General features: G+C 39.6%; 5 protein-coding genes across 8 annotated transcripts; 3 read left to right on the top strand and 2 right to left on the bottom strand.

Annotated features, from left to right (window-relative positions):
• Positions 1 to 210: 210 nt before the first annotated feature.
• LOC147043566 (thialysine N-epsilon-acetyltransferase-like) lies at positions 211 to 3,518 on the top strand. Of its 2 annotated transcripts, none has more exons than XM_085935350.1 (6): positions 211 to 363; positions 461 to 527; positions 2,037 to 2,120; positions 2,474 to 2,575; positions 2,949 to 2,989; positions 3,060 to 3,518. In XM_085935350.1, the coding sequence occupies exons 1-6, from the start codon at positions 301 to 303 to the stop codon at positions 3,237 to 3,239; spliced, it is 537 nt and encodes a 178-aa protein (XP_085791476.1). In that variant the 5' UTR covers positions 211 to 300; the 3' UTR covers positions 3,240 to 3,518. The 2 variants fall into 2 exon arrangements, with proteins under 2 accessions (XP_085791476.1, XP_085791477.1); XM_085935351.1 differs by having other exon boundaries at positions 476 to 527; positions 3,060 to 3,510.
• A 2,014-nt stretch (positions 3,519 to 5,532) lies between these two features.
• grk1b (G protein-coupled receptor kinase 1 b) lies at positions 5,533 to 15,014 on the bottom strand. The gene is made up of 11 exons (XM_085935344.1): positions 14,894 to 15,014; positions 13,317 to 14,032; positions 12,985 to 13,112; positions 12,553 to 12,710; positions 12,392 to 12,475; positions 12,190 to 12,314; positions 11,920 to 12,121; positions 11,651 to 11,836; positions 7,309 to 7,354; positions 6,366 to 6,530; positions 5,533 to 5,593 (listed from the first exon to the last, which is right to left on the bottom strand). The coding sequence occupies exons 2-11, from the start codon at positions 14,013 to 14,015 to the stop codon at positions 5,533 to 5,535; spliced, it is 1,854 nt and encodes a 617-aa protein (XP_085791470.1). The 5' UTR covers positions 14,016 to 14,032; positions 14,894 to 15,014.
• Positions 15,015 to 15,670: 656 nt separating this feature from the next.
• slc25a35 (solute carrier family 25 member 35) lies at positions 15,671 to 21,264 on the top strand. 2 transcript variants are annotated; one of them, XM_085935346.1, is made up of 5 exons: positions 15,671 to 16,191; positions 16,543 to 16,608; positions 16,820 to 16,972; positions 17,800 to 17,889; positions 18,508 to 21,264. In XM_085935346.1, exons 1-5 carry the CDS (start codon positions 15,820 to 15,822, stop codon positions 18,676 to 18,678), a joined length of 852 nt encoding a protein of 283 aa, XP_085791472.1. In that variant the 5' UTR covers positions 15,671 to 15,819; the 3' UTR covers positions 18,679 to 21,264. The 2 variants fall into 2 exon arrangements, with proteins under 2 accessions (XP_085791472.1, XP_085791471.1); XM_085935345.1 differs by having other exon boundaries at positions 17,800 to 17,934.
• Positions 21,265 to 21,302: 38 nt separating this feature from the next.
• LOC147043563 (complement receptor type 2) lies at positions 21,303 to 23,559 on the top strand. 2 transcript variants are annotated; one of them, XM_085935348.1, is made up of 5 exons: positions 21,303 to 21,451; positions 21,836 to 22,000; positions 22,076 to 22,243; positions 22,322 to 22,522; positions 22,783 to 23,559. In XM_085935348.1, the coding sequence occupies exons 1-5, from the start codon at positions 21,346 to 21,348 to the stop codon at positions 22,794 to 22,796; spliced, it is 654 nt and encodes a 217-aa protein (XP_085791474.1). In that variant the 5' UTR covers positions 21,303 to 21,345; the 3' UTR covers positions 22,797 to 23,559. The 2 variants fall into 2 exon arrangements, with proteins under 2 accessions (XP_085791474.1, XP_085791473.1); XM_085935347.1 differs by having other exon boundaries at positions 21,833 to 22,000.
• Positions 23,352 to 25,029, bottom strand: LOC147043562 (cobalamin binding intrinsic factor-like). The gene is made up of 4 exons (XM_085935353.1): positions 24,836 to 25,029; positions 24,548 to 24,689; positions 24,344 to 24,477; positions 23,352 to 23,550 (listed from the first exon to the last, which is right to left on the bottom strand). Exons 1-4 carry the CDS (start codon positions 24,909 to 24,911, stop codon positions 23,480 to 23,482), a joined length of 423 nt encoding a protein of 140 aa, XP_085791479.1. The 5' UTR covers positions 24,912 to 25,029; the 3' UTR covers positions 23,352 to 23,479.
• Between the last annotated feature and the right edge of the window lie 56 nt (positions 25,030 to 25,085).

Genomic DNA, 25,085 nt, shown 5'->3' with positions numbered 1-25,085 from the left:
TTGATCATGAATATAAAAAAAGACCTCGCAGGTAATGCACATGAACGTCTTCCGTTTAGATTGTATTTAAACGACATGGGGGGTAAAGGTACGTCGAATATAAACTATTATTTTCTTAACGTCACCAGAAACACTCGACCAAAATATCAGTTACTTTACCTTTTATTTTGAAGGGATGCGAAATACACGGATACAGTGTTGCTGCTTCCTGATTTTGTAACTCGGAATTTAATGAAGCGATTTAATTTCAATTGAGTTAGCCAAGTCTAATGTGTGAAGTCGTGCACAGCTGCCACAAACATGAACTTCAACATTCGTACTGCAACTAAAGAAGACTGTAAAGACATATCAAGAATGATATTGGTGAGTGTTACATGTTGACTTTTGCTGAGAGCTCAGTGGAAGTTTCAAAGAATTGGTTACAAAGTAACAAAGCAGGTGCACATAAATGCCGTAACAGTTTCTTGTTTTCCAGGAGTTAGCTTTGTATGAAAAGATGACTGATCAAGTCAAGATATCATGTGAAGGTAATGATTATTTCACAACAGTAAACTCAAGTTGATTCAATTGTTAATTGCGTTATTTTCAAGTATTGCTATGGTTGAGATGTTTAGTCAAAGCAAAGGCTCCCTAGACTTAACCCTCATAGAGTGTTTGTGTGTATCAATGTATTGATAAGAATGAGACCGAGGACCACAGCTGCTGCTCAAGTCTGTGTCTGTATTCAACTGGTGCCCGTGCGTCATGACGTCACACAACACAGCATAACATCTCTAACATCTCCCCTTTTATAGATGGTAATTTATACATGCAGATCAAATTTAACCTACACAGCTCACAAGTCCAGTCTCTTCGGCACTCGTACAAGCCCGCCACTGGCCGTCCTGCTCCCTGGCACAGGTGTATGTTGTGGCGATCCATTCTGAGGCTGGTGGACATCACTCCACCCTTGCAGTGTGACCTCCTGAGCGACTGTGGCAGTATCATCATTAGTGTCAATCGCGTTGTCAGGTGGATCCCCGGGTTGGTCAGCTGTTGGGCTGCACTCCCTGCTGCCCAGACATGGCAGTGTTACTCTCCGCAGGTCGCAGATCCACCCTGTTACGGCGGTACGGTGTCCGTTCGACCTGGGGCCCACCAGCTGTAAGCACACTCCTCTTCGCTACCTGCCCGTCATGTCCCCAGGCAGGGGCTTCATCCTTATGTCCTGTCCAATACACAACTCAGGCAGATCTCTGTCTGATTTGTCATACCAGAGTTTGGCTGTCTGGTGTTTCACTTGTAGCCTGTCTGGGACCCCCGCGCCACACTCTGCTCGCGCCTATGCTCTCCGCTGTGTAAATGTCTGCCTCCATGTCAGACCTGTCCATGTCCTCGGGTATTTCACCGTCTGCCGTCTCTACCACAAATTGAACATATATTTTTTTCTGCCCCTTCGAGTGCTTTGTTTTGATGCAGGTTGTAAAACAGTTTTACCCCACTTTCGATCATAGTGAGCAATTATCAGATATCGTAATGATTATCCATCAAGTGATTTCCCATCTGTTGACTGGGAAGTGACACTTGAGCATGTCAATATCGTTTACCAATAGGGACCGAGCCCTGCCATAAATAACAGATCTGGAATTAATAAAGCTCACCCAAAAAGATTTTTTAGTCTCTTCGACATTTTTAAGTAGAAGTCTCTTCGACATACTTCCTTGATGCCACAATAAATTGTCAAAGCCATATTTTTTTAAAAACAGCAAGTAGATGAGTTTTTCTGTAAGGAACAGAGGGTAGATTTCCAAAGAAAATACACAAATAGGTGAAAAGAAATGCAGTGACCAGGTAAGTTAGTACTTGCCTGGCCTCTGTTTTTCCACGTACGTGTTCTTTGCTGCCAAATAGGAGAACAGGCCTGTCAACTCTAGTAGCTCTTCTCTGGCAGCCCTCTTGTGTCCATCCTGTTTTACAATTGTCATTGCTATTCTTTCTCTAGCGATACATGTCTAGATGTGCACGTTTCAGGTGAACCATGCTTTTGTTTCATTTAGAACTCGAGCATGATGGTTTCTGCCAGAATCCCTTATTTGAATGTGTTGTCGCCGAGGTACCAGAAGAGAACAAATCTAGAGAAGGTAAAATGTACGTTAGTTGATGCGTCCCACTGATACTAATATTTCGACAAAGCATTTAAATCTGTCCACTGGGTTACATTTTGTGTGTGTGGAGAAATACATTATTGCTGGGCTATTTGTTCCAATACTCAAAATATTCTGGTATTTTGGAGCTGGTTTAAACAAAAAAAAGAAAACGTCAAATATGTTGGTAGTTGGTAGGCCTCCTGTGTGGATTGTGCATGTTGAATTGAATTTAAACATTCATTTCTATTCTATCATTGTTGCATGTCAATTTCATACTTTACAATTTTAAGCGTAGTATTTTTCTGTCTTCCTGCTGCAATGAAAGCAGTCTCTTCATTTTTCGCCAGGATTCACTATCGTTGGATACGGCCTTTACTTTTACACATACAGCACATGGAAGGGACGGGCGATGCATTTGGAGGATTTGTATGTGATGCCTGAATTCCGAGGTAAGTCAAACTTTCTCAGTTGGAATAAATATTAACCACACTGTCAGAAATGGAGGAGGACTCTATTTATGTGCTTCAAGGTTGAATGTATCCACTGGGATAATTATTTCCATTCAACCAGACTTTTGAACCATTTTCTGTCCGCTTTATAATCGCACGCCTAATTGTGTTGATCGATCACATAAAATACAGATAAAATACATTTGTGTTTGTAATGTGAAAATAAATGTCAAAAGCTCAAGGGGTGTGGTCACTTTTGCAGGCTACTGTTGCAGGGCAGTACGTATGACTAAGACAAGCCATTGTACAGCTGAAAGTCTATTTTGGAACAAACATATTTTCCTCCTCATGAGTTTATTGATGTCTTTGACAGGAATTGGCATAGGAAAATGTTTAATGAGCACCGTTGCTAAGGTAAGATTGCCGTAGACTAACTAAAGCTCCACCTTCATGGTCCAACTAAAACAAGTCATATTTGTGAAAGGTGGCTAAAGAAAACCATTGTGCACGCTTACAATTGAGCGTGTTGGAATGGAATACTCCATCACGAGACTTCTATGCTACTAGAGGAGCTCAGGATCTCACTGTGGAGGAAGGCTGGCACTTAATACGTTTTGATGGACAAAGTTTGGATGATTTGGCAAATGATGGCCCAAAGAATTAGAAGGGATTCTCCTACCTTAGATGTGACGCTCATGTTACAAAAATGTCCCTTTTTGAGGGTTTTTTTTTTCATTTTGGTAATCACATTTTAAAATTCTGCAATAAATGTTCTCTTCTTTAAATATGTTTTTTGTCTCCTATTTTCTCTAATATATCTGAAGTGGTTAAAAAAATCGTGACCATCAGTTACAAAAATAAAAAACCAAATGTATAATGAAGGGAGCACGCAGTGGGGTATTGCACTGAACCAGAGTGGGGAATTTCAAGGTAATACCACTTCATGGTTTTAATATGATGAAATGATCTGGTCAGTCAGAAAGGAATCAAGAATAACATTAAATCCTTAGAAATTGTTTTTTTTTTTCTACAGGATAGAAATTGATGTAAATACCTTATTTGACATAAAACATAATACTATCCTTAATGATTTTAAAAATATATTAGTACATTTGAAAAGTAATGACAAATTATATTTTAGCATTAAACTGGTTTATTAAACAGAACTGAACCATAATGATCTTTGTGGTTGGTAAATAATCAATAATAGAATAATGAAAATCAGATAGTCCGGCTCTGCTTTTCCACTGTAGCAGTAGAAAAGAATACGTTGTTGACGATATTATTTTTCAAACAATCCCAGTTGTGATTTGACGTTTTTTCTACAGGGGGCGTCATCACCAAATAGACCTGCTGAGGTGAGCCACACAGACTCGTCATTTGCTGCTAACAATAAAAATCATTTTCTCGTCAGCATTACTGCAATTTTTTATTTGCATATAAAGCAAAAATTACAAAAGGAAAAGTGTTTATTCTCTATATGTCAGAAATGTCACAAATATAAATATTTCCATAAATGTACATCAAATTCACAATGACCCTAATGTTTTTTCGGTGCAGTGGAGCCTCGGTTTTCGAACGTCCCGGTTCTCGAACAATTCGGTATTCGAACATAAAATTCGAGATTTTTTTTTGCTTTGGATGTCGGACGAAATTCGGTAGTCGAACCTCGCGAGATGAGCCGAGGGGACCCGCATGCCAACTGACTCCGTTCGTTATTACATTCTCGCTACTCTGAGGATTGCATCAACTCTAATCATGTCTCCAAATGAAGCAAGTGGGAGCAGTCAAGCCATCCTAAAACACAAAGACGCTCCTAAAGCAACGCGACAGTGAGCGCCCGGCGCGCTGCAGTTGCGCAATCGGACCAAATTAAGCTCCCTGCGCAATGAGGTCCACTTCAATTTTGGAAAGTCCATTAGGACTTTAAAAATATTTTCTAAATTTTAGCGACCGCTCTGTCACAATAATGCGACCAGCGCGGTGCAGTTGCGCAGTCTGCGACGCGCTACGGTTGCGCGTTCGGCGGCGCGCTGTAGTTGCGCGATCGGACCAAAATGTGCAAAGGAAAAAAAAAAAAAGACGTTTTTATTTTATTTTTTTGCTTGGAACGTATTTAAAAAAAATCCATTATTTGTAATGAGAAAACATGATTTGGAATTCGAATGATTCACTTCTCGAACAGCCTTCTGGAACGGATTGTGTTCGGAAACCGAGGCTCCACTGTATTTATTTTTAACAGTACTGTTGTCTTAACATCTAAATCAGTGTATTTAATTACCCAACAATTGATTAGCTCCCATTATGCTGCGTATAAAAATAATTGTTCTAATAAGCTCTTAATCATGACTTGCTTTCACTTTGTGATTTTTTTTTCCCATGTAGGTCCTGATACACAGTAGCCATGCAATGTACTTGCGCCTTCGTTGCTCTAAAGATACTGTTATCTTTACTGCTCTACTACTGTCCTCATATGTATTGAGGTGGGTGGATCACTGTGCATCAACATTACGAGTAATAGTTCAAATGAGTAAAGAAAAAAAAAAAAGCATATTTCAATAATTAATCCAAGTAACTTGTCACACGTATGCATTTCTTCCATAGTTAGAGGGGGCAGATTGAGATGTAGTGGACAGCACACGACCCCTGGAGGATGGCTGGTATGGATAAGGCCTAAGAATCAAAAGATGTGGTTAAACACGACGTCACCTTCTACTCATGGAAAACGTTAGCTTTGATACATACGCTTTTTCACCTGGCTCCTTACAACTGCATGAAAACATCAGACAGCCACCTCCGCACAGGGCAAGTATGGCCGACGACCAGCCAATGTACAAACCCTCTCCGATCTCGTACCTGTGTCACAGTGAAATTGTACAAAATGATTTGATTTGTGTCTTGTTAAACTTCAAAATCAATCAAGTACGCACTCTTACTTTGTCCCTGGGTAGAACTGGTCAAAGAACTCCTGCGTAATGTTGGCTGCATACCAAGATATAGCAATCATGGTGCACATCCCTAGAAAGGTCCACAACATGCTGTAAGTATTTCATATCTTTAATTGGGCTAACACTGTTTGAATCAATTGTTGAGCCACTGTTGGGGGTCCCAGTCTTTTTTTTTTAACACAAGGGGAAAACAACAAATTACCAGACCTACGATTTTACATATAAAAAAAAAAGATGTTGATGTGATGTTTTTTTGCATCATGTGAAAATTAATAGTGAATGTTTTAAAATGAATGCACAATGAAAAAATTAATCTACACACTGTCCCTTTAATGGCGCAACTAAGTCGAGGAAACATTAGCTGATTGCATGCAATGTCTATGCCTTTACACTGTACAGGCAAACAAGTCATGATAACCCTTGACCAGGTTTAAGATAGCTTGTCTCCTGTATACATACATAGATTAGAGTACCTGACATGTTAGCTTTTCGGGTGTTGGAGGTAAGAGTGAAAAGGTTCATTTGTGCTATGGAAAGAATTAAAATCGATGTAACATTGACTTTGTGAGTTTGTTGTCGAATCTGAGGAGTTGTTTTTCCCCCATGATTACGCCAAAGCCACTTGACCTATTTGTACTTCACTTTGTGGAGGGGCGGGGCACAGGAATAGGAAAACATGGTTTGTTTTGATCAATACATTTTTTTCACATCTCAATTTCTGTAATATCACTCTATTCTTTTGAAGACAGAATTTAGGAAGTGGAGGTGTACAATTTGCTTCAAATGTTGGCCTTTCTGCTCTGTTATGCACCACTGAAGTTCATAATTGTTTTTGTTATTACCCTGTAGTAAGAAGAACACCCCTCCAATTGTGGCAATCCTCCCCTTCAGAATGTAGTTTTCTCCTCCAATTTTGGAGCACTGCATTCCAACCAGAGTTCCAACCAGCCCAAACGTCCCGAACACAATGGAAGCAATCATCAGTGCTCGTGATGCTTGGATGTACCCTGCACACAAACACGAACGATGAGTTTATCGGTAAGACACACACAGCAAAACAAATCACAATAAGTAATTTCAGGGCTGCTCTATATTGTTCCTTAGTTATCAAATAGCAATTTCCACATTTGATATAAAAGTGACATCATTTTTATGTGCGTCTACAAAATGAATCTTTACTAAATGAAAATGTTTTGCTTACTTATAAAGAAAAAAAAAAGTACTAAACATGAGGTTTAGGGGCATTTACTCAATAAAAAAAAACAAAAAACTTGAAATGCTACAAAATATCAGCATAGAAAAATAAAATAAAAAGTAAGCATTCTTTTTTTCCCCCAAACCATCCATTAGTATCCCACTTAAGGAAACCATACAATTGCCATTCATGTAAATAATATTATCTTATGACCACATGGTTTTCCATGTCCAGTCTGAAGGTTATGACCTAGAGGTTGAAACAATTTTATGTATTTTTTTACTGGGGTTATTCTTGCTCATGATTCTCCTTTACTGTTGTATTTTTATAGTGCCCATCTTATATTACCTGCTGTTAACTAAAGAGCATCACCCGCAGAGTGATGTCACTCTGACACAAAGATGCCGCTGTGGTCAATGCTGAAAAACAACTCGAGAAATCTCATCACCGCTGAAAACGAGAACCTAATTCTCAATGTGTTAGCCTTTATTAATGGCTGCTCTGGCTCTGTATAACTTTCTACAAATAGATATCTTTTTTTCCCTTAACCCAATGAAGTAGTCGACACATGAAAAGTTTTGAACACATACCGCTTAGTGCGAGCAACGACGGAAAATCCCGGCAGTTGTGAACTCCTATCGAGTCAGTGGCGCAGGACATCCAGAGATTCTCATAGATGGTGGACGTGGTAATCACATTACCGTCCACCGTTGACACTCTCCAGTACCGATTGGGAAGGGCGACCCCGACCATCAGCCATCCCAGAAAACCCAGGAAGAAAGCAAACGCTTCCACTACGGGATTCATAACTCTATCGTGCTTGATCCAGCCTGTCTTATAGCTTTCCAGAAAAGCTTCTTATCAATCTCCCCTGGCTAAACTATCTTCAAGAACAAACGTGTTGTTTTTCTTTGGCCCAGCGTTCTCAGTGTGCCACAGAAACCTCCTTATTAATGATTAATCCCAAACTGCCCCCTTATGATTTCTGAGATCTGTTGAACCTTTTTCAAAAGTGCACTTGTTTACCCAACTCAAGGGAAGTGAGGTTGAACCTCGACACCCGCCGTCTAACGTCTATAGACTCAGAGCCATTTGTCACCTTCTGACAATCTCTTTGAACACTGTCAATAAATCTCTGTCAGTACTGATGGGATCCAAGTCCCAGTTGGGCTCCAATACCTAAGGGATGATGTGGAACGTCATTGGTCGTGAGGGGTGTGGGTGCATCAATACGTTCCCACCCACTGATTAAAAAAAAAAAAAAAATTACCCACCCACTGATAAAAACCATTTGCTTAAAAAAAAATAAAAAAAAGGCATTTTTTTTCTGGTTTAAATTTTTACTCGCATCCTGCAGATGCGTTAAAGGTTCGAAATTTGTGTGTATATATGTTTTGGAGGCGATAATGTCATATTTTACATGAGAAATTTGATGATGATCTGACTTGACATACTTTTTTTAATGTGAACATTAAAATATGAAATTGCTTGATTGTCCTTTTAAACAAAAAAGTTTATTTAAATAATCCATAGGGTTTTTTAGAGCTTCAATACATTTAGCTTCTGAACCCAATAATATTAGCTATTTAGAATTGATTGTGTGCCACTTACAAAAATGTATCAATTCCCTCGTGAATCCCAATTTCTTCATATTAAATCACATGAAATCACAAGATTGGACAAAATTAAGATATTTGCAATACGATTTCAAATAAAAGTTTTATCAAATGTTTTGGACTAAAGTTCATGATGATTTGTTGAAATTATGTGCAGTAAAACGTAAATACAGAATACAGTAATGTCAGAAAAAAAATCAGTCATTTAAAGTACATTGAAAAAAATAACAATCACTGTCCAGTGAAAATAAAGAATTTAATTCAGATTAGTTTTGGAAGAAAATTGAAATTACCATTTTACTGTAGTTCAATGAAAGTGAAGTTGCTTTTCTTTTGCAAAGTTAAAGTTAAAAGTTTTGTCTTAATACCTATTTACATCATCAAATACATTCTACTAAATCACATCTTAAACTAACTCCATTTCTTGTTTTGCAATATCAAGCAGTTCTAATGAGGTTTAAAGAAAATGCACACTCAGCTTTAACCTACAGCTGAATCATCATTACTGTACATGCAAGTGTAATGTTGAAGCCTGAGCGCGTGAAAAGCCATCAGCATATTTTTAACAACATTTTATTTTTAATATATAAAAACTTTACTTACCAGGTAGGGCAAAAAGGGATGGAAATTCTCGGCAGTCATAAGTCCCAGTAGAATCACTAGCGCAAGACATCCACAAATTCTCATATATTGCTGAGGTTGTAATTACGCTGCCATCTGTGGTGGATTCTTTCCAATACTGGTGTTCTAATGATATAAAAACCATGATCCAGCCTAGAAAACCAAGTACAAGTGCTGTAATTTCAACAATGTCCCTCATTTTGCAAGTAATGTTCTCCACAAGTAATGTTCTCTAGCTAATCAGATGAGGTTTCGCCTTCTAAGGAGCTCTAATGGCAACTTCTGTATCTAATGTACATTTTGAAGTGCACGCAGGTTTTTTTTTTCCTCATGCGCTCAAACATACTGGGACTAATTTGAACATTGATTTGTTGGCTGTAGTTACATGATATGTCTGCTATTCCCGCCCAAAATTGATTACATTTCACGTGCCTGGCACGTTACTGTAGAAATGTAAGCATACAAGGAACTCCCCCCCAACACACTCACACACACACACACACACACACACACACACACACACACACACACCTTTTGATCTCGCAGAGGCAAAATTTTGTCAAATACATTACACCGCTTTATGTTATGTAACTACTTGTGAAATTTACTGGGATTCTGTGGCAGTCTTTAGATTTGCAGTCTAGATCTGCCATTAAAGGCACTTTATATGTTCTATTAGCATTTTATTCAACCTAATTGACAAAATATTTAGGATAATTTTATCTTACTTCAGTAATATGAATGACTGGATCAAATGTATTATAGTCACATTTTTTTAACAAAAAAAAAATGCTGCCTTAGTTATTGATAAATGAAGTCAGTCCAAGTGAAATGTGAGGATTTGGGAAATATTTTAATCTCCGTGAATTTACTTGGATTTTCATCATGACCATGATCTTGTCTCCCTCCCTCTTTGGACAATTGGTAGCTTGGGATTTTCAAGAGGTTATTTCAAGTTCCATGAGCAAATATTAATAAATTAAGTGGAGTGAATAGAGGGCAGAGCATACATTGAAACCTGTGTCAGGCAAAGTGTCTATTTTAGCACCAGTTAAGCATTAACAAATAGGAAACACAAAAGATGCATTGAAATTGTTGGCTAGGTAAATAATTTTTTTTCTACTGGAGCTTATAGATTCAACAATGATGTCTGTCCTTTTCCAAATAGTTCGTGGACATACTGTACTAAACTGATGTCCATTAAAAGAAATTGGCCAGTACCACAAAATATTAATTTATTTTTATTTATAATGAATCAGAATATGGAAATGTGCAAAACGAAGAGATTTTTTTTGAGAATAGTTTGGGGTGTCATGCAATATTATAAACATTAAAATGTGTCTGTTTCTTTTTATGGTTTTAGTCTGTATCTTATCTTATCTATTTTCTACTGTTGTCAAGTAATCTGCGGGAAAGTTCAAAGTTCCGCCGTATATCTACAATATTGAGCAGACATTCAGGCTTTAAATCATAATCATATTTCTGTTAATATTTTATTTCCTTGCCCTTCCCTTCATCTTCTGAAATAAGCGTTCCGTCGTGTCCCCGTTGACCCCACTGCTTAATGGGGAAGTGGCCTTGAAGCTTTTATTTAATTTTTTTTTTTTTTTGGGCATTCAAAAACGTATCTGTTCCTTTTTATTTTTATATGATATAATAAATAAATTATATTATTTATAAATAAATAAATAAATAAATATATTTATTTTTATGAACACATCCCTGTCACTTGCGAAAGGCTTACGTTGGGTTGCCAAATGATATTTAAATAGTGTGTATGCGTTGGAACAGTCATTATTTGACTATGCGACGAGTTTCGGTGAGGTGATTCATCACCATGACCGCTGCTTTTTGTCCCTCCGTCAGGTGTGCATAAACGTGATTTGAAGATCACTAATGCGTGCATCCTTTGCAGCATTCAGGCAATATATCACTCGTTTGTGCAGAATCGCTCAGATATCAGACTGCACATACTGAAAGTAAAGGCAATATGTTAATGATGGGCTGGATCAGATTTCCACGTGACCTGTGTTCTCTTCTAGCCTTGCACGTTCCCTGAACAGTGGAGAGGGACACATATGTATGCTCAGCAAAATTTTATTCATTGTGCTTCTAGCTATGACATATAAAAAGAACATTTACAGTACCTTAGTTGTTATGCATTATATTTATGAAGCTAACACAGTCCACACATGCAACAATGAAATTACAAGTTTATGCTCATTACAGTTTTTTTTTTGGTTTTTAACAATGTTGTATTTTTGTGGTACATTTTATGGCTGGTGCGACTTATACTCCGGAGCGACTTATAGTCCGAAAATTACGGTATATACAGTTTCACTATAGCTAAAGATTAGTGTACTATATTTAATACTACAGTTGTATGCTTCCGGGACATTTTATTGGGTACAGCTGCATAGTTTCATGAGAGCTGCAACAGGAGTTGAATTTCAAAAAACTTGACCAAGATAGTAATCATTTGTCAGCATTTTTTGTTGTAGCTCTCGAACAGTGGTGTAAAATTGCACCACTTCACACCTTCAGAAGTTTTTGTCTTATTTAGCAAAAAAAAAAAAAATCAATAAACACATTCTACTTTAAAGAATCACACATCCTCCGCCTTTGGCTTCCACATAGTTTGGGTCGAGGTCATTAGGGAGCTTTCCGTTCTCACCCCAGATGTTCATTTCTCCAAACACACCCGTCTCGATCATCTCCTCCTGCCACGGGATCGGAACATTGCCCGAGGCAAAGTCGGCAAAGAACTCTGTATCCTTGTTATCCATGACCACGCCTTTAATGGTGCTAAAGGCGCCTACGTCGTCGATATCTTTAGCGTAGACCATCCTGGGATCAGGGACAAATGGTGGAGGCATCATACCTTGGTGAAAATGAGAAAAAAAACATGTATTTATTAATGCTGGTTTGGGTGCATACTTGACTGATTGTTTTTGAAGGCCTCACCAGCCTCAAGACGTCCCCAATTGATCTCCTTGAAGAAGGATTGGCTCTTGAGCTCAGCGCACTCGTTATTTTTGAACCCAAGGCGTTTCCCCGGTTCCTTTTCCAACAAGCCTTCACAGATAGCTTTGCATTCCTTGCTAAAGTTGGGAGTGTACGGAACCGGATCATTCAGAATTCTGCGAGCCACCTCATCATTCTCCACCTGAAGAAAGGGTGCAATTAGCAAATGTATTCACGTAGTGGAAGAGACCCCTTGGCTATGTCCTCGACCTTTTCTCCTCGTATTCTGAAGGGTCCTTTAGCTGCGATCATCTCAAAAAGAGTCACCCCCAGAGTGAAATAATCCACTGTGTAGTCATATTCCTTTTTCTGGAGTAGCTCTGGAGCCATGAAACCTTTGAAACAATTTCATGAGATCATCCAGTGACTACTCACCGAAATACACTTTCGAGAAAGACTTTTTGTAACTAACCGGGAGTTCCTGCATAACCAGATGTTTTGTCTTTTCCTGGTGGAAGTTCCACAGCCAGGCCCAAATCCGACAGCCGGACGTGTCCTGAGTGATTACATCAGTGCCATATATACAGCTGTTGAAGAAGGTCTCCATGTTGTTCTTTGCTCCTAAGATCTGACCTGCATCATCTAGCAGCACATTCTCTGGCTTCAGGTCTCTGTAGACGATCCTGTGCTGGTGAAGGTGCTCCAGGCCACAGATGATCTGCGCCGTGTAGAAAGAAGCTCTTTTCTCATTGAAGCCAGGATTTTTTTCATCCACGTTGTACATATGAAACCTGAGGAAGAAGGAGGGAGAACTTTATGCATCTTTGGAGTTAACAAAATGAAAATTGCTCTAAAGACTTCTTGAGCCTCTTAAGTACTCTTACTGTCTGACTTAAAGTGTGACGCACCTGACGGCCTAGTGTGTATTTTAGCTTTAAGGTTTATCTATACTTGAACTAATTAGCAGACATTGGAGTGAAGGTATTGGGGGCGGCTCCTATGCCTCCAAGTAAAGTATAGAGTTTGGGCACATGGGTTCCAACTGTGTGTGTGTGCATAGAGCACCTGAGATCCCCACCATTCATGATGGTCATAACTAGGCAGAGGTCAGTCTTGGTCTGGAAAGCGTAAGCCAGTGACACAATGAAGCGACTGTGGACTTTGGCTAGGATGCGCTTCTCCACAATCGCACCCTAAAAATGGATAAGAATGAGGAGAATTATTATCGTTTTTTTTTTAGCAGTGTTTCCGATAATCCTTCAGTGGTTGTACAAGCACTACACTGAGCTACTTTGCTGGGTCTTTCACAAGCTTCTTTTCACTCAGCTGTCACAGTAAAGACTAACCCGCTAAACTCCGAACTTGAAATGGATTTTCTGTTAACTTTGGCACCTTACCTCGTAGCCTTTGCGTTTCTTGAGCCTCTTTTTATCCAGCTTTTTATTGGCGTACATTTTACCGGTGGCCTTAGCCTGACAAGCGTAGACTTCTCCGAATCCTCCCTTGCCAAGGACCCTGAAGTCCATGAACCACTCCTCGTCAACGGGCTGGCTTTCCAACGTCTTGAATTGAACGTAACGCAGGAAGTACATGCTTTGCTTGAACCCCGCCATGGCCTTTGCCTCCAGGTGTTTGAGGAGCTGTTTCTCGCTCTCTTTAAATAAGTCACCGTGGATGTTTTTGAAGTCTTCCTTCACCCGGGTGACAGCCTTCTCCTCCAGGAAGCTGCAGAAGGTCTTGGACGTCGACTCGTAGTATTTATTGACCATTTTTTGGGCCTTCTGAACTCTGTCCTTCTCCTGGCAAATGATGTAGTCTTCAATGTCCTTCCAAAGCTCTGCCGCGGTTTTGTGGGTGGCATCGCTCTCCAGAAACTGCTGGAAGAGCCGCTTGCCGATGGGCTCATTGACGCACATGATGTCGAAGGTTTTGCCCACGGACGCTTTCATGTGTTCGCAATCTCTGATGTGTGGCAGTTTCAGCCTGGCCCGCAACTTTTTGTCTCTCAGGTTGGCCGCCGCCGCACCATCCACACTTCCTCGGGCTGACACGTAGGCCGAGTTGGCCACCACCGTCTCCAATCCACCGATGTCCATGCTCGCTTGACTTTTGCCTGCAACATGTAAAAAGGATAAGAAAGCCAACCCAATTACAGTAAACTAGAATTAATCACTATGATTAAACATTTGGTCAAGCAGTACTTTTCTCCTCCACTTTAAAATCCAACCACGATAACCCTCATTGACTAATGAGCAATGTTATCTCTGTAAAGGCATATTGTTCTCGTGCTTTGGCTCTCTTTCAATTGTGCAGCAGAGGAAACAGTGTCTTGTGCTGTGCTGCACCCTGCTGTTCAAATACTAACGAGGTGAACAAACAAAATGGGACAAGAAAAGTGGATTGTTTAATTAACACTTCCTGGGTGTAAACCCCTTGACCTGGAACACTTGTTTCAATTGATAGTGCAAGTGCCTCCCTCTTTCCACATAATCCAATTAACACTGACTGTTGATACTTGCGAATTACAGACGATTGGCCTCAGTGGTAATTAACCCACATTCTTTTTAAACAAATCTAATCCCATCATCCATTCAGTGCCAATGTCTGTGTATTTGATTTAATTACCATCAATTCCTCTCAGGAACCAAAGGAAAGTCTTTTGGGCATTAACCCCCAAAATACTTTTTTTTTTTTTTTTATATTCCTGAGCGAAATTGATGGTAATTCAGTTTATTGACTTAATGACGCAAAAGTGAGAATTTTTGCATTCAAATTTCTGACAGTGGCCCTCAATACTTGCTCATCTAAATTGCAGTTGAAATAATAATAATAATAATAATAATAATGTCAAAATCTGTTTTACGTTTAATACAACATTTTAAAATATATATTACATCTTAACAGCAATGCTGACTGTCCATTTATTCCCTTCAATATTTGACGCCCATTTGGATGAATATTGAGTAGCACCTACCTTAACTTTCTGCTGCAGTCTCAACCGATGACCAATTTAATATTATTTTTGTTGCTCCTTGGTCCTCCATTAACCACAAGTATAGGTGGTCTTGAGCATCTCCGCTATGAAGACTGTCTCCTCGCCCCCTCACACGGTGTAGTGCAGGAAAGACACATTGGGTGGAGCTTTTCTGTGCGCCTGAAATCCAGTTTGGTGCTTCCTTTGGTGGCCAGGATTACACGTGGGGCCACTTGACAGAAACTATTAGTGTAACCAGTAGAATATGAGTTTCCTTTTTCTAAATCCTCCATTAACTGGGTGTTAATAACCATTCCAAGCAGACACTTCCAGAGAAAGCATCTTTCTATACCATTCTTGCAAGTGATTTGTAGTGTATACCATTCTTGCAAGTGGTTTGTAGTGGTCTAAATTTTACACCATTACAGTTGAATATTGACATTGACATTACATGTGGAAATGTGCAGCGCCTTGAAAGTCAAGTAGGCCATGAAATAATATGTAAGATTACAAATTGCAAAAGCACAATTGACAAATTGCCAAGCCTCCACAATCACCTTCAGCAGATTAAATGTAAAGGTGTGCTGAAACTCAACCCATGTCATACCACCATTAACCCTCAGACATTTACTTTACCCATACTTGTCATACTTTTGTACAGTGAATGTAAGAAGTCTACACACCATTGTTTTAAATGTCATATAACGTTTTCGTCACTCAAAATTCCGATTTAATTAGTCGTTCACGAAGCAATCTTTCTCTCGGTGATGGCGATTGGTGCGTCTGTCTCCACGCATGCGTATGCGCAAAGGACGCTTCCTCACTATGGAAAGGGGAGAGCTAGCTGTCCGGGATGAAGGGCAATCGGGTTCAGTAAAGTAGAGACAAAAAAAAACTTCGTCATAACCCCACCCGGGTGTCTAATAATGGACTTTCTCCTTAGTGGAGCGGCGGCGTGTGGAGCGTGTCTCGTAACCAACCCGTTAGAAGTTGTCAAGACTCGCATGCAGCTGCAAGGGGAGCTCAAAAGTCGGGGTTCCTATCAGGTTTATTACCGTAATGTCTTTCACGCTTTCTATACCATCGCAAAAGTGGACGGACTGGCTGGCTTACAGAAAGGCCTCGTGCCCGGACTATGGTATCAGTTTTTTATGAACGGGGTCCGGCTCGGTTCGTACGCGATCATCGAGACCTCTGGCTACATCCACACAGATGGAAGGGTCAGTGCACCTAAGACCATCATAGCTGGAGCTACAGCGGGGGTGGCTGGAGCGGTGATGGGCAGCCCTGTGTATTTGGTCAGTAGCCCGTCTTGATGCGCGTACAAATTTAGGAATATTATATGTATAATACAAAAGAAGTTTTTTTTTTTCAGTTCAAAATTTCAATGGGTGTCTAAGAAGTACTATGTTGACGTAATTGTAAGGTGGAGCAATGTTTAACTTGGGTTATTATCACTTAAGGAAAGTCTTCACCTTATGCATCTGCACATAATAGCTTCAAAATCAACTGCATTTATTTTTAAGGCTAATACTCTAAAAACAGAATGGCTGTTGTTGTTTTTTTAAAGAAGGTACTATTATCAAATTGTTTGTTTTTTTTGCTGTCGTGGGGGTTTACTGTGTTCTCATATGTGGTTTTACTGACAGGTAAAGACTCATTTGCAGAGTCAGTCAACTGCCTCCATTGCTGTGGGACACCAGTACAAACACCAGGTAGCACATAAACTGTTTATTAATCCAGCGATTCCCACCCAGGGCGCCGCAGCACATTAATAACTGTATCTTCCCATCACAAAAATCTCATCGCCCATCACCAAATCAAACATGTGCCCCGGCTCCATAAAGGTTGAGAATCACTGGATTATTGCAATCGGTTACGAATAACAATATTGATGTCCTGATGTTTCTGTTCTTCTTCCAAAAGGGAATGTCCCATGCCCTGGTGACGATCTATAAGAAACATGGCATTCAAGGACTGTGGAGGGGTGCAAGCGCTTCCATCCCGAGGGTCAGCGTGGGGTCGGCATCTCAACTGTCTACCTTCTCCTCTGCTAAAGAGCTGGTGGTTGATCTTCAGGTTTGAACATGTGACTGCTTTTTTGCTAAGTGTGAACACTTTGTACAGGTCCACGTGTTTATACATAATAAGGCAATCCTAGACCGTGTTGCTATTTCAAATGTACAAACATGACAAGGTTTGCGTGGGGACGTAGGGTCAAACAAAAATCATTAACTATTGTTAAGAGTTCAGTGGAAGCAGTTATTGTAACACGGACAAAGCTACAGGCAGCTCAACCTTATGGAACAGAAACATGACACCTTTCCGTGGCCCCCTCAGAGCTTGCATAACAGTAACGCCAGAGTTTCCAGGCCGTAAATGTAACTGTTGCTTTAAAAAATACCCCCAATATATAAGTGCCCAGTGTCATCACAACAGTTTCCTTTTCTTTTCTCACTGAGCTGGTTTAACTAGTCAGATCTGTTTCCTCCTCACACCCTTTTTTTCTGTTAAATAAGCACCGTTCTTTTGTTTTAGAGCACAAACACGTGTCAAATACTTTTAATGCGTCTGCAATTTTCCAAACAGAAAGAGTAGAAGACAGGGAAACCGTGTCTATGTATGAGGATGAGTGAGCATAGATATTAATAGGTGTCTCCATCACAGGTGTTGAACTTGAGGCCTTCGGCCTAGATCCAGCCCTCCAAGTTCTTAGAGGGAAGCTTGCTACGTACATGTTTTTTTTCTTTGACTTGTATTTAAAACCACTACACCAAAATTTGTTTTTTTTTTGTGTCCAGTTACACTCCTACTCTACTCTTAGGTGGTTTCATTGTTATGATCTGTCCTTATCTAACACCCTTAGTCTCTAAATAGTTCACAACTTTGTTTCTTCTTCCTCTAAGGTGTTTCCAAAGAACAGCTGGTTGGTGGCCCTGAGTGCCGGCATGATCAGCAGCGTGGTGGTGGTGCTCGCCATGACTCCTTTTGATGTGGTGAGCACGAGGCTTTACAACCAGCCTGTGGATCTGCAGGGCAAGGTCAGGTTGTTGGCTGTGTGTGAATTGTGAATATCTATCTATCTATCTATCTATCTATCTATCTATCTATCTATCTATCTATCTATCTATCTATCTATCTATCTATCTATCTATCTATCTATCTATCTATCTATCTATCTATCTATCTATCTATCTATCTATCTATCTATCTATCTATCTATCTACCTGTCTGTCTGTCTGTCTGTCTGTCTGTCTGTCTGTCTGTCTGTCTGTCTGTCTGTCTGTCTCTATCGATCTATCTATTTATTTATTTATTTATTCATTCATTCATTTATGCATTTATTTATTTATTCATTTATTTATTCATTTATTTATTCATTCATTCAAGTGGCTAGGGCAGCATTTTGGAGAATAAAAAATAAAAAATATGAGCTCTCCAAGCGCCTCTAAAATCCTCCATCCAACACAAAACATTTCCCCTCAACGCGCCATCAGCGTTTAGAAATTCTTGTTGTCATATTTATCTGACACTTACAAAACGAGTAACGGAAAAATGAGTACAAATGATCACATTGAATCCAAATTAAATATTCCTTTTTTTCATCCTTTTAGGGGCTGCTTTATAAAGGGTTTACTGACTGCTTTTCAAAGACACTGAAAACGGAGGGGCTTACGGGACTCTACAAAGGTTTGGGAGCCGCTTATTTTCGGATTGGTCCTCACACCATCCTTTCTTTGTCCTTTTGGGAAGAATTGCGCAAATTCTACCAACCGCGCAGATAACACTTTGAAGCAGGAAGTTGAAAATGGTGAGTCATTAGGCTACAAGTCACAGGTTCCAAGGAATTCTCAATGAGTTTTTTTATTATGAGGTTAAAGAAAAACCAGGAATTGGTTTTCTTTTCTCAGAAGGAGCCAGGGTAATATGTAAGAAAGAACACAGTAGCATGAACGAGGAAAGGGAAAATTAAAAACTGTAGAATGTACAACACTCAGCACCTCACCGCATCAAATGTGGTTGATGACATTTCAAATTCGATATATTGCAATACTATTGGCCTGCTACCTCCATTAATGTATCATTCCGTGCCAAGCTATCGAGAGGATCCCGCTGTTTCCAGACATGAAAGTATCCAGTGCTGAAGCTAATCAATGATCATTTCTGATCTTCTTGTGGCATCATCATTAATTTTAGCACAGTGTTGATGAACTGAACAAACAAGATGGCATTAATTTTTTTTCCATTTTAGTTGCTCACATTTCCAGAAAAAAAAAAAACACTCCATTTTTTTTCTTTATATAAGGATTGATTATAGTCCTCAATCATGAACTAAAATTGCCTTTAATTTAATGGATTGATGAATATTGTATCTCATCATAAGATGATGGTTGCCTATGGTACAATGTGCAATTTTATCAAGTTGGTTACAATAGTATTTGCTGCTAAAAAATATTAATTTTAAAGAGATGCCTATTTATGAAATGCTTTGTCTAAATATGCATAAATATTAAGACAAAAATATATATATTTTTTTATCAGTTTTCATATTTATGAAAATACCCCTCAAAGGGCTATCACAAACTACTTCATCATTATCCAAGTGTCAAATGTAATCATAAAAAAGGCTTGGCCTGTTTGGATTTTAGATCTTTAATATCTGGCGCCGATCAGTATTTATATGTCAGTTGCACTGTACATTTTTTTTGTGTGTTCTGGGACATTTTTGTTTGGTGACTAATGAACTCAGTACAGTTTGCCTGAGTGATCCGTGTTCACGTCGATAGATGAAAGACAGACATTACTGAATAATGAAATGTTCAGGAAATTCCTCAGAAGCTAAACTTGTGCCATTGCTTAGTCAAACAGTTGTAATGTTAGCATAGTCTGACCACAAATTTGGATCAGGCAAAGTAGGTTACACATATCACAAATAGACATTAAACCAACCTTGCTTCAACTTTGGTAACTTTACATTAAAAAAAAAAAAAGCTTGTTACTTTTAATAATAATTTATACAATTATTAGGTATACTGGTTTATTTGATGAACATATATTTTTTTCAAACACTGGCGATAATTTTGTCTAAATGGCGTGTTCCATATGACCAGTGTGGTGCTTTTACAAGTGTTTTCTTCAGTCTAACTGTATTCATACCCTGTTACATGTGGTAACATATCCACTGAATGATGTAAACTACTCCGCCTTGATTTAGTCAACTACTGTTTGTACAGGATGAAAAAAAAATGCCAATAAATCATCTTTGGACTATACTATACAAATTTATTTACATCTGAACCCTGTAATTTTCTTTGGAAATCTTTATTTTGCTCAACCCATAACACATGTTATATTGAGACGAATTTCACGATCTGCTGAAATTGCAAAAAGTGACTGGGCAGCATCACTGTTCTAATCTTAACCTAATGACATCAGTATCAGGATACGTATACTTCAAGAACATGACATGCAGACAGATAGTGATGGTTTTGGAAGAATGATGACTCAAGGCGCTTCTGTACACATTTTGTTTCTAGCCAAACTGAATGTACTAACTGGTAAGCTGTGATTGTAAAGTTGAATCATTTCCCCATCAAAATGACAAGTCTATATTAGGCAATTCCCCACTCCTATCTTGTTTGTCAACATTGTGGACAACTAGATTGTCTGTATTTGTTTGAAATGATCATTTGAATTCATTCATCCTATGTGTCCTACCTCCCATATAGCATCGTCACATTGGTGTTTGTTAATTTTCCGGAACATGATGGCTCAAGAAAATATGTTATGCCTACCACATTGTCGTGTTTATCTACTATACACACAATTTAAATGAAATTGCAGTTTTAAAAATGGTACTGTGAAATGCTTGTTCTTCATTATCCATGTGTATTTTTTAACTGCTCATTCCATTCAGGGTTGCAAGGAAATGAAGCCCACCCCGGCTGACTGATGTCAGGAAAGTGTAGCACTTCAAAATCAGTATTACTATGGTAAATGGTGACCCCTGACTGGTAGTGAAACATTGCGTAGAGTGCGTTTGTTGTATTGTGCAGGGTTTTACTGCGCCCCCTGGCGACACGTATGCATTATTGCAGCTCTTAGTTAACCCGACCCTGTCAGTGATGAAGAAAACATTTTAGACCTCATACAGGTAAGTTATTTTGAGAATTTTATTATATTTGCTGCTTTCAAATGAAAAGAAAAGAAAAGAAAAAAGACTAATAATTCCACTGCTTGCCCCAGAAACACAACATTCGAGGTATTGCATGTTTAAAAGATTAGGCATCACACAAGCTTAGTGTGTTGCTCCCATCGTCTTCACTCAGCTATCCTGTCTCAGCTAATGTGTAAGGACCATAATGGATTGACTCCTTACTGAACATCATGACTCGACTGACTTCCCAGATCTGCCGGGTTTGCCAGAAACGTTGCAAAGGAGCGGAAAAGCAATGAGGCTTCATCCCCTGCTGCTGCTGCTGCTGCTGCTGTTTTTTACATCCTTGCAGAGTGCAACTTCTCAGGTGTCTGAATGGATCGAAGAGGTAGAAGTTAGTGGTAAGATCAATTCTGCTGCTTTGTTTACTTTGCTGATAAAGCTGATTTCATGACGGGAACTGTTTTTGATGTACTCTTGTCTGCTTGAAGTTACATTTTGTCTTAGTACAGTATCATTCTCCCAAGTGTGGTTTTCTGTATTGTTTTGCATGAATTATTTCTATTTCTTTGGAAGAATGTCCTCATTCTGGAATGACCCATGTTCTGAGTCAATGATATGATTGTGAAATCTAGCCCTGCACAGCTAGCTAGCTACCGCAGCATATTTGTAGGAATTGAAGAAAGACAGTCACGTATAGATCTTCAACAGTTTTATCTAGTCACCTGTCACTGCCGTAGATGTTATTTAAAAAAGAAAAAAAGTAACCAAAGTCTTTCCAGTAGGTGACACCGAATGGATTGGCCAACCAGATTTCCTAGGTGACCTCTACTGGTCAGGAACAGCCCCACTTTGTCTGTCGGGCTGCAAGGCGCGCCACCGTGAACTCAAGCGAGATCCCTGTGGCGACTCAAGCTGCTGCTGGCTGGGTTACAAGTCTCTGTGCAGAGGTAATGCGAGAATAAAAGGACACTTGAGCCCTCATTTCTATATAGCTTGGGCTTATGCTTTACATTTGATGATAGTGAACTGCGGGAAGCCAGATGTGGATTTTAATGGAATGGTGGATGGAGATGACTGGTGGGTGGGATCTGTACTGAGGTACTCCTGTCGTCCTGGCTTCATGCTGGTGGGAAACGACACCCGGACTTGCCAATCTAATGGCCTATGGACGCCGAAACCTTTCTGCCTCAGTATGTAAACACTATGGTATCAAAACACTGCAGCACAGTTTCTCCCTCTTATAATTGCCCCCCCAATCTTATTTGTAGGAATGTGCAAAAAGGGCTCTATTGAAATCAGTGAGAGGGAACTCAATGGAACCTGCAACGCTACCTGTGAATATAAAAGCTACTCTGGTCCGCCCAAACAAGGCTGCACTCAGATACACAACTGCAAGAAGAAGGAGACTGGCTGGAAGCGTTTCTTCTCTCAGTGTATCCCTTGCATCTGCGACTGTGCTTTATCATGCCGTAAGTAGCTTTGGGGCCTTAACGTACTACAGAACTCATATATTCTCCCCTCTAATTGTTGCTTCAGGCTCTACAACTACAACCATTATCATCAATACTGTGGTTGTTATGAGGATTAGTAATTGTGCAATTTATCCAAGAGTCACTTTACAAGTCAAATATACTTTGATTGTTACTTCTGTGTTTTCCCTTTTATATCAATCTCTCTTTAAAGGAGAATCCCACAGTGTGTATAACCCATCTCTTTTCTGTATTTTCAGTATCTGTCGGCTAAATGGAGTAACAGGAGACATCCCCTGCAGAACAGAAGGACAGCAGATTGTTCATCTGGTGTAACTGAGCTATAAAGTCAACTCAAGTAACATTAATTGAATCAATCTTTATTATGCCTATATCTATATTAATTGGACCGGGCTAATGTTTGGATTTCTCAACATATTCCAAGAGATGGTATCAGCTTTTCTCAAAGCTTATTATTGATCCAAGAATCAGACTTGATGATATTTACAGTCTACGTTAGTGTTTATGTACACTGAATAGTGTGTAGTTTATTGTAAATTAAACACACAAGAGAGGAATGGAACTGTCTAGATTAGTGGCTCCACTGCTTCGTCCATCTGTCCCTCAGGGATCTGAACCCTTAATCTCATTGCAAAAGGGCGGAGCAACACTGTGAGTAGCTCACAGGGCACGTTTAACACAGACAATGTTGTTGGATAGTTCGTTTCTTTAAACGCAGCACTGTTGAAAGGTATGCAAAAAAAAAATGTCATGCAAAATTTGTATTTTTTTTTTTAGCTGTATTTTATTAATATTTTAGGGTGTGATTTGTAAGGCGCATTTGGATACTTCATTACTAATGTTAACCACCAGGTGATGCTATTTTTGTTTTCTAAACCGTATCGCCTTCTGCATTAAATCAAAAAGAAGTTATCAGTTGACACTGTCACAAATAATTCAGATGATGGCCCAACTGCTGAACCTCAGCACTATGTGTTCATTTTCTGCTGGCGTGTAGCAGCCAATTCCTGTGAAAACACACGAAAGAAACATGGTTGGCGGGGGGGGGGGGGGGGTCACATTTTTTACTGCACAGTTAATTTCACATTCATTTTCCGAGTTACCTTGAAAAGAGGTTGATTAAAACAAAAAAAAGGTGATTTTTTTTTAACAATAAAGCAATCCGCTTCTTCATATTTTGAGTCTTAGTTCATCTTTGGAACAATGTGAACGGATGCGGTGTGAAACATTTGACATCCCTTAAAATGTAACTCTTACCTGTTGTATTATAAAGGAATAATCCATCCATCCATTTTCTGAACCGCTTCTGAGCCTATCCCAGCCGTTATCGGGCAGTAGGCGAGGGAAACCCTGAACTGGTTGCCAACCAATCGCAGGGCACACAGAGACAAACAACCATCCGCACTCTCACTCACACCTAGGGGCAATTTGGAGTGCTCAATCAGCCTACCAAGCATGTTTTTGGGATGTGGGAGGAAACCGGAGTGCCCGGAGAAAACCCACGCGGACACGGGAAGAACATGCAAACTCCACACAGGGAGGGCCGAAGGTGGAATCGAACCCGCACCCTGTAAGGCGGACATGCTACCCAATGCCCCACCGAACCGCCTTAAAGGAATAATGTTTGATGGAAATTGGATTCTTCATTTGGACCTAATATTGTTCATAATTCATTACAGCAGAACCGTTACACAAAAGGGTGTCCCAAAGCAATGAGCGGATGCAAACCAAAATCCCCATGTCTCATTACAGCTCATTAAGTCTCCCTCAGATGTGATTTACTCTCAAGAGGAAACTCACCCACATCCAAGCGCGTGTATTCTCCCGAGTTTTCAGACAGAATCTCCCAGTAAGTTTGCTCCTTTTCACTTCCAGCTACGCCATTCACACTCTCCAAAAACAGGCCGTAGTTTGGGTCTTCCTTCAGGGTGAAACTAGTAGATGCAATGCATAAGCTAGACTTTGAAAGAAAACTAGCTGAGATCAACACACGCAAGTTGTTACCTGAAGTGAGGCTGCATCTCTTGTATTCTCCTCAAAGCCCCCAGCAGCACCCCTCCTTCCACCACGGATGTCAAATAGGTCTCAGGGGTCAAGTTAGACAGATCGTTCTCCACAGACAGTCTAATGGAACGTGAGGCCTGTCCTGCATAGCAAGTTCCACAACACAAGTGAGTCAATGTTATTTTCATTCAGTATTTTAAATAGAAAAATATTGCATTATTGAGATACGCACACATGAAAATACTTTTCAGAAAGCCTGCTTATTTTTAATGAATGCAAAATAATTACCTTTGACAGTGAGCATCTCTTGAACAGAAAATAGCAGGAGGCCCACGGAGAGGAGTGCCATTCTTGTTGAAGCCATCTTGTATGACTGTTCCCTTCCCTCTCACGTCTATTGTATTTATACGGCCCTCACCTGCACAGCTAATACCTTACGTTATACAGCCAGCAAATAGCTTTACAAATATATTCTTTGTTGAGTTGTAAAAGTATTTGCTCTCTATCTTTACAGCAGAGTATCATTTTCATTATAAAT

This window comes from Syngnathus leptorhynchus, chromosome 17, assembly GCF_054491065.1.
Source record: "Syngnathus leptorhynchus isolate UIUO chromosome 17, UIUO_Slep, whole genome shotgun sequence".
Taxonomy (NCBI): Eukaryota; Metazoa; Chordata; class Actinopteri; order Syngnathiformes; family Syngnathidae; genus Syngnathus; species Syngnathus leptorhynchus.
This window is presented reverse-complemented; position numbering and strand designations above follow the sequence as displayed.